Raw genomic sequence first — 7,658 nt, 5'->3', positions numbered from 1 at the left:
CTCTCTCTCTCTCTCTCTCTCTCTCTCTCTCTCTCTATGATTCCAGGCCTGTACTCAGTGGCCTTTTCACCACACATGAAGAAAGACATTTATGCCCGTATTCATTGGTTGCGTTCAGCAAGCTGCTTTGCAACTGTATAAAATTCGTGAATCTGATTGGTCTTGTATTCAATTCAAATTAAGAGCATATTCTAATCAGATTGGGCGCATTCAGTAGAAAAAGCGCTCAGTGAGCAATCAACGATTATTGGTTCTTGCTATTAGATCCCTAAATCTAGACCAATTACATTGACAAATTACTCAACTGTTGTGCAACTGTTGAGTCTGCTGAATGCAGCCATTGACGAATTTTACAACAGTTGCAAAGCAGCTTTCTCTGCTGAACGCAGCCATAGTCAGGCTTTATGGCTCCTGCACACAGGACGCGGTAATGCTTGCCGCGCGGCGAAAGTTCGCGCGACAGCCAATCAATATGTTATTTTTCCGTAAGAGCTAGAAGGTTATTATGAAAAGCAGCATATTAATTGGCTGTCGTGCGAACTTCCGCCACGCGGCAAGCATTACCGCGCCCTGTGTGCAGAAGCCATAAGCGATTTAGCTTAAAAATAATAAATATGTTAAAAAACGGCGACTGCTTAGTAAACATGAAAAATGATTGTGGGTTGCTTATGTGATTCAACAAAGTTAGTTGTGTGTGCGTGGGTGTGTGCTGGACTTTCACAAGCTTCAGCTTTAGCTTGCTTTGTTCCAATTGGTCAAGTTCGAATCATCAATCGTCAATCGCTAGTATGATATGGGCTTAAGGACCGAAGAGGAAGGTTTGAAACCATAGAGAGAGAGGAGATACATACTATCTATTTATGAGGTTAGTTTAGCAGTAACTTTTTTAACGCACGTGGTGTAAAATAATTATTCGCGGTAAGTTTTGGTAAAATATTTACTGGATATTTACAGAATTATATGCTGGATATTTACAGAAAAGCGATTCGAATGTTTAGATGTTTCCTATTTTTAAGAAATACAATTGTGATCTCTTCCACAGATGAATAACACTAAAATTAAAAAACATAAGGTCTCTAAAAAGACGAAGAAATCATGGAGAAAGCACATTGATACTAAGGATGTAGAACAGTTTCTTGAAGACAAGAGATTAGAAGAACGATTAGGGGCTCCTTTGTCAGAGCGAGTAGATTCTGAGTTATTTATCATTGATAACACTCCTAATGAAATTAAACCTGTTATATCCTCCAAACGTGCAACTAGATTAGCTCTCAAGGAAAAAGAAACAAGATGTTTTGCTCCTTTGAAACCACATACACAAGTTCCTGACCCAATCTCAAAACGAAACCGAGTCAGAACCAAGGAGGAACGTATGAATTCAATATTACGACAACGTGAAACAGAAAGAAAACTAAAGGGTATTCTTAAATTGAAAGAGAGAGAAGTATTGAAAAATAGAGCACTTAAAACAGCTGCTGTTATGAAACGTCCTAAAAGAGGAGAATTCAAAAATGATCTATGGGATGTCACAAACAATCTATTACCAGATGCAGTCACAGAATGGATGTCCACAGATAGTGTTAGACATACAGTCAAACACTTAGGAGTACAGAAAAGGAAATTGCCTTTATCATTACATAAAAAAACTTCTATTCTACCATCAATAGAAATACCACATCCAGGAACATCCTATAATCCATCATATAATGATCACCATGAACTACTAAATGATATTGCCCAGAAAGAATTGCAACTTATAAAAGAAGAGGCACATTTGGACAGGGTCACAACTAAGATGTTCAAAAAGGCAAGTATATTTGAGTTTTTTTTTAAGTTATCAATTTGTTTTTTATTTTTAATATTGGTTTGTATAGATCCCATTAGATAAAAAAGACGAGTATCTAATGAAAGAAATGTCAGAAGGTTTACCAATAGAAAAACAAATTATATTAAATTCAGAGCCTACTAAAGAAGGCTGTATTGAGGAAGATCTGTTGGTAGCAATAACAAAAGGTAAACCTACAAAGAATGTAAAGAAAACACTTGTACAGAGGAGAAAGCAACGGGAGCAGAAACAAGCAGCCAATGAACGCACCTTAACTAAAATTGAGAAAAAAAAGGTCTCTGATATTTATAAACTAAAAGTTTTAAAAAAGCAGATAGACGCCAAAGAAAGAAAGGAAGATCTTTTACGACAAAAACGTATAAAAAAACGTGCAAGAGAATCCACCATGCCAAAAACTCTGAGCAAAACGAAATTTGTACCTTTGGATTCTGATTTCCAACTGTCGGAAGAATTGTGTGGAAATCTGAGAAATTGTAATTCCAGTAAGAATTTATTGCAAGATCGATATAAATCTCTTCAGCAAAGAAATATTATCGCACCGAGTGTCATAAAATTGTAAGTAACAGAGAAAAAATGTTTTAAATATATTTGTAGTAACATTAGAGTCTAGTTTGGGAGGTTTTTGAGGAAAAAAACTTTACAGTAAATAAAAAGAAAACGAACTAGAAAAGATAAATTTAAATATGAAATCTGTTGATAAATTGTTAATAAACTGCTCGCATGATGTATCTGATACATTGTTTAAATCATTTTTTTCTGTGATACAGGAAAAAAGAAAAAGCAAAAGTGAAGAAGTTCATAAAACCGGATCATAAAATAAACTTGGTTAAGATGTCGCAATGAGAAAGGTATTTAGAATATCCTCTTATATTTTCTTTACTTAATATTTAATCTTATATGTTATGTTTTAGTATTTTGTTTTGGTTGAAAAAAAAATTATTGATATGTAAATTAAAATTTATTATTAATGTGAATTAATTTCCTGTATAATTTCTTAAGATATGTAATAAACCAGATTTCCAATATTCAGAAAAACTTTACAATAAGTAATCTATCATGAAATACAGTAGGGTTACCTAATTTTATATTAATTTATGTGAATAAAATATTAGATTATTTTTTATACATTTTTTAGATCGTTTAATGTATACGTAACGTCACAGAGCATTTGTCTGTATTTTTGTAACTGGTCAACTAACTGTTGTTTTTTATCTTCAACAATAGTAAGTTTCTCTTTCTCGCAATAAAGTAATATTTCTAAATATTTAACGTGCACCTCACATTGTCGCGCTTTATTTTTCGCATTGTTTATGTTTTTCGCATATTGCTCTTCTGTGAGATAATTAAATTTTTTTATCTTGGATAAATTAGTTTCAGTTTTATCGCGCATTTCACGTAACTTCGCGCTTGTGGATTTTTCCAATTTTGTAACCAACAAAGAATGTTTTGCATTCAAGTGTTCATCATTAATTCTTTTTCTATATCCTTTTACAGCGTTTCTGCGCAAAGTAATAAGAGAGTTAGAATATCTTCAATTTATACAAACCCAATTGAACATTTATACTAAGTAATTTATAATTTAAGGCTTACTTGCGTTCAATATAGTCCTGTTTTTTAATACTCGTGTTTTCTGCGATTGCAGATAACATATTGCTTACAGCTATATTTTCTGACAGCAATTTGGACATAGTGTAAGGCATATGCTGAGCTACTTCAAGTTGAAATATACCAGCTAACTCTAAGAGATGACTGTATAATTCTTCATTGAGTCTGAAGCATTATTGAAAAATAATAGCAATTGATGAGAAATGTGTAGCAAAGACAAATAAAATTTATCCGTTTTACTTTTCTTTGTCAATTTTGAATTTTCGTTCAATCTGATGTAATTTTTCTGATACTCGTTCCTTATCACGAGTTAAGGCTTGATTTTGTGCTTCTAATTTCTTTTCCAGAATTTGTTGCACTGATTTATAATCTTCTAAGACGTTAGTTTTAGCATCTGGCATATTAAAGAAAATTTATGGTTATAGCCACATTTTACTTTCAAAAATATAAATAAATAACATATATATAATATATGAATAACATAAATATAGTGATCTCTCGAGAAATATTAAGAATTCAGTAATACTCACTCAAAAGTTTGAGTTGCGAAATAAATTTGAGTCGCGTGTCATCATATTTTTTTTTTATGTATATCAATTTTGCAGCATGAGAGGATTCATGGTCTATTCTTGTATTTTCCAAAGCACTCACTTGCTGCCTATATTCTTCCACTTTGGCTATCTGAGTATCTACTTGTAATTTTAAACCAGATATCTCTTGTGATCTCTTCTCTTGTAAGACTTTAATTGAACTATCTGTATCTTTCAAACTATTTTCTAATACCTTATTTCGTTCTTCTAATCTAATATTTAAGGAATCGTATTGTTAATGAAGGTATTGTATCTTTTGTATATTAGAAGATCACTATTTAATAATTTCTGCAATTTAAATCATGTATCAAAAAGTAAATATCTAAAATATAACATTATTCTAAAATATAACATGTAAAACATATAAAATATAAATATAACATATTTATATAGATATATTAAAGATTAAGATTAGAGTATTATTTATTACACTGGGATATTTACTAAATGATATGGCTTTTCAAAGAAGTGATTTTCTAATTATATATCAAGCACAATACATGTACATATAATTTAAATGTATAATTATTATATATAAATATAAACATTATATATATATATATATATATATATATATATATATATATATATTTTATTATATTTTTAAGAGTAATACAAATGTTTTAAAAGAAATTCAAAAATGTTTTATTAATAAATACCTTTGAATTTTTTTAACTATGTCTGCGATTTTTAAATTATAAAAAGCTTTTTGTGTATTAACGATGATCTCTTTCAGTTTGCCTTTGTTGGTATTTGGCGACTGTAAACGAAGAGGTAAACTGATATTGCCCTTATCCTTTCCGTACAAATCCATTCTCGTCACCACAAATTGATAATTACAGTTATTTGATCTAATAGTTTCGTATAATATACGAAAAATATACGAGAACTATAAGTTTTACAAAAATATTTGTTCTTATTGGAGAAAATCGCGAAATTTAAATCCTTACATATTAAGCTCTGTTTAAAAAAGAAATATTTGTCTCGTAAAATGTGTAAATTTTTTTAATTAATCGAAGATCTTAAAACATAGAATCTTAGAATCAATTTTGTGTTGTGATAAATCCTGGACTTGTTTTTTATTTTGACGTTTGACTATAGGCGCGTTTGAATAACTTGCTATTAGCGCTATCGTATCATTCTGGGCTACGTTCAGAAACCCTACTCGGTGAGTAGAGTAACATTTAATTAGCCAATCAGAGCAAAAGGAACTAAGATTTATTTATTATGATTGGTTTATTAAAGTAACTTTATTCATCGAGTAGGATTTGTGAACATAGCCCTGGAGCTGCGTTGAAATGAGTAAGATACAAAAATGAGATAAAAAGAGGAGAGTACTTGAGTAATGTTTCCGAACGCAGCCTGAGAACTCTTTGAAATGCTTAGAATAATGAAGGATTCACTGAAGGAGAATTAAAAAAAGAATAGCTTTCCAATGGAGAATTTAATTCTCTATTAGAAAGCTGTTCTCCTAGTGGATATCGGACGTCGTACGTCGGACATCAGGGTAGCGACCATGAATCTTTTCCCCTAGTGTGAACTCGTGAAAAGTGAAAATTTTGTAATGAACTCGTGAAAGATGAAAACCCTCACTAAACTCGTGAAAAATGAAAGATTTGTAAGTAAAACAAATATTATAATATACTCAAGACAACACTAATTTGCAATGGACATCTTTAGAATTTTTTCAGCATGTTTTTAAGACATAGTGATGTCTTTAGAACGTCCCTTGAAAGTCTGCTTGTCTGAGATTACTTTAGGATAAATTATGAAAAGATAAAATATTCTATTAATATTAAAATTATAAATCTGCAGAAAATATAATTTTTATATAAAATAATACATAAAATACATGCAATAAATACATAAAATAAACTTATATTTTACTTATTGCATACAATTTATAATATATTACACTTTAACTTTCTGATGCATACGTATCTTTGCAAACTTCGTCGGTATACTTTCACTGCCGTTTAACATACGTTATCACGCTTTAATCGGCTTTTGTTGTTCATTTTTAATGGACGTAGGATTCTTATGTCAAATTGTCGTATAACCATAAAAATTAAAGTCACTATAAGAAACTCTACTCACTTTGTACATAATATGCGAGTATAGTATTACATTGGCTGCATTCAGCAGACTCAACAGTTGCACAACAGTTGAGTAATTTGTCAATGTAATTGGTCTAGATTTAGGGATCTAATAGCAAGAACCAATAATCGTTGATTGCTCACTGAGCGCTTTTTCTACTGAATGCGCCCATTATTTTTCACATTTAAACCACATCGCTTGATACTTAAAAATTTTCATGGAAACTTACACATTTACATGTAAAGAAGAACATATACGAGCAAACTGGGCAGCGATCATGTAACTTTTCTCCTAGGACGGAAACGTGAAAAGTGAAGTTTCACGTGAACTCGTGATCACGTAACTCGGCGAAACGTGGAAACGTGAAACTTTTCACGTGAACTTGTTAGCCATGAAATGTGCTGGCGAAAAAATGAAAATCTAGTGACATAATGAATGCGGAATATATTAAGCGTGGTCTACAATGTCTGTAAGAATATGGCTGTAAAGCTGTAAGACGCGAAATGAATTATTTTCATTCGCTGACAGCTCACGTTACAGCCTTACAGACATATTCTTACAGCTATTGTAGACGAGCCTTTATGCTACTGCTGTGATGAGATACATGAAACATAACAATCCTAAGGTTATAGCAATGTTTTTAAGGTTAATATCTTCTACAGCCGATGGATATGGCTGATTTGATTGATATTGAAATCATATAGGAACCATATTTAGTGATTTGTACTTTTCACACATAGAGTTACTTGATTGCGTGAACAATGAAAAAGTTCACGTGAAATCGATAGAGCGAAAAGTGAAAAGTGAAAAATTCCGCTCGAAGTTACGTGATCGCTGCCCTGAAAGTTTATGTGAAATATTTCATGTTTTGAGAATTCACCTTTCGGTTAACGTTCGTTTCATTTATTAAATTTCATATTCATTTATTAAACTCATATTGTATTATTATATTATATTATAACTATAAATTTAAGTTGTATAATGCTTATTAATGTATTATATGTTACATTGTGTATACTGTAATTACATTTTAATTTTGATAATCTATATTACATAAATATTGCTTTCCACATTTTCATTGTTCACTTTTCATGTGAAATAACTTACAGTGAAAAGTGAAAAATGAAAATGAAGTTCTCGTGAAAGACTCATGATCGCTACCCAGATGCAGTGTGAGGCCTGGAACACAATACACCGTATGTTGGAGTTGGATGTCGGAACGCAGCCGATGGTCCAATAAGGAGAATTCATTCTCGAAAAATAAATTCTCTCATTGGCTCATCGGTTGCGTTCCGACTTCCAACTCCGACATACGGCGTATTGTGTTCCAGGCATGAATCCTCCTTAATTGAAGTAGTGATAGATTTAACAGTATTGCTGCGTTCAGTTTCACGTATTATGCGCGCATTTCCTACAATACACGTAACATGAACTATAGATAAATGCGCGCATACACGTAAAACGGAACACGACCTAGATCAGATGCATTTTTTCTTTATATTGAACAATAGGCAGAATCA

At 31.6% G+C, this 7,658-nt stretch overlaps 2 protein-coding genes across 6 annotated transcripts; one reads left to right on the top strand and one right to left on the bottom strand.

Annotated features, from left to right (window-relative positions):
• Positions 1-634: 634 nt before the first annotated feature.
• LOC116843890 (ribosome biogenesis protein NOP53) lies at positions 635-3,690 on the top strand. Of its 3 annotated transcripts, XR_004377942.1 has the most exons (6): positions 636-918; positions 1,043-1,807; positions 1,875-2,401; positions 2,614-2,694; positions 2,982-3,069; positions 3,489-3,690. XR_004377942.1 is itself a non-coding variant. In XM_032814775.1 (5 exons), the coding sequence occupies exons 2-4, from the start codon at positions 1,043-1,045 to the stop codon at positions 2,687-2,689; spliced, it is 1,368 nt and encodes a 455-aa protein (XP_032670666.1). In that variant the 5' UTR covers positions 635-865; the 3' UTR covers positions 2,690-2,694; positions 3,489-3,690. The 3 variants fall into 3 exon arrangements, 2 of the variants coding, with proteins under 2 accessions (XP_032670666.1, XP_032670665.1); XM_032814775.1 differs by lacking the exon at positions 2,982-3,069 and having other exon boundaries at positions 635-865; XM_032814774.1 differs by lacking the exon at positions 2,982-3,069 and having other exon boundaries at positions 638-918.
• Positions 3,067-5,112, bottom strand: LOC116843891. 3 transcript variants are annotated; one of them, XR_004377943.1, is made up of 4 exons: positions 4,701-5,112; positions 3,982-4,329; positions 3,437-3,845; positions 3,067-3,345 (listed from the first exon to the last, which is right to left on the bottom strand). XR_004377943.1 is itself a non-coding variant. In XM_032814777.1 (4 exons), the coding sequence occupies exons 2-4, from the start codon at positions 4,853-4,855 to the stop codon at positions 3,688-3,690; spliced, it is 585 nt and encodes a 194-aa protein (XP_032670668.1). In that variant the 5' UTR covers positions 4,856-4,892; positions 4,992-5,107; the 3' UTR covers positions 3,663-3,687. The 3 variants fall into 3 exon arrangements, 2 of the variants coding, with proteins under 2 accessions (XP_032670668.1, XP_032670667.1); XM_032814777.1 differs by lacking the exon at positions 3,067-3,345 and having other exon boundaries at positions 3,663-3,845; positions 3,982-4,253; positions 4,701-4,892; positions 4,992-5,107; XM_032814776.1 differs by lacking the exon at positions 3,067-3,345 and having other exon boundaries at positions 3,663-3,845; positions 3,982-4,253.
• Positions 5,113-7,658: the final 2,546 nt, after the last annotated feature.

This window comes from Odontomachus brunneus, unplaced genomic scaffold, assembly GCF_010583005.1.
Source record: "Odontomachus brunneus isolate Ranch 3 - 2012 unplaced genomic scaffold, Obru_v1 Obru_scaffold_036, whole genome shotgun sequence".
NCBI classification, from domain to species: domain Eukaryota; kingdom Metazoa; phylum Arthropoda; class Insecta; order Hymenoptera; family Formicidae; genus Odontomachus; species Odontomachus brunneus.
Note: the sequence above shows the minus strand (reverse complement) of the source record. Positions and strands in the feature narration are given on the sequence as shown.

Coding starts and splice junctions, on each gene's coding strand:
- LOC116843890 (XM_032814775.1), top strand. CDS start 1,043: ATGAATAACACTAAAATTAAAAAACATAAGGTCTCTAAAAAGACGAAG. Junction 1,808..1,874: donor CAACTAAGATGTTCAAAAAG/GCAAGTATATTT, acceptor TGGTTTGTATAG/ATCCCATTAGATAAAAAAGA. Junction 2,402..2,613: donor GCACCGAGTGTCATAAAATT/GTAAGTAACAGA, acceptor TCTGTGATACAG/GAAAAAAGAAAAAGCAAAAG.
- LOC116843891 (XM_032814776.1), bottom strand. CDS start 4,855: ATGGATTTGTACGGAAAGGATAAGGGCAATATCAGTTTACCTCTTCGT. Junction 4,254..4,700: donor ATAGTTAAAAAAATTCAAAG/GTATTTATTAAT, acceptor CTTAAATATTAG/ATTAGAAGAACGAAATAAGG. Junction 3,846..3,981: donor TTCGCAACTCAAACTTTTGA/GTGAGTATTACT, acceptor TTAATATGCCAG/ATGCTAAAACTAACGTCTTA.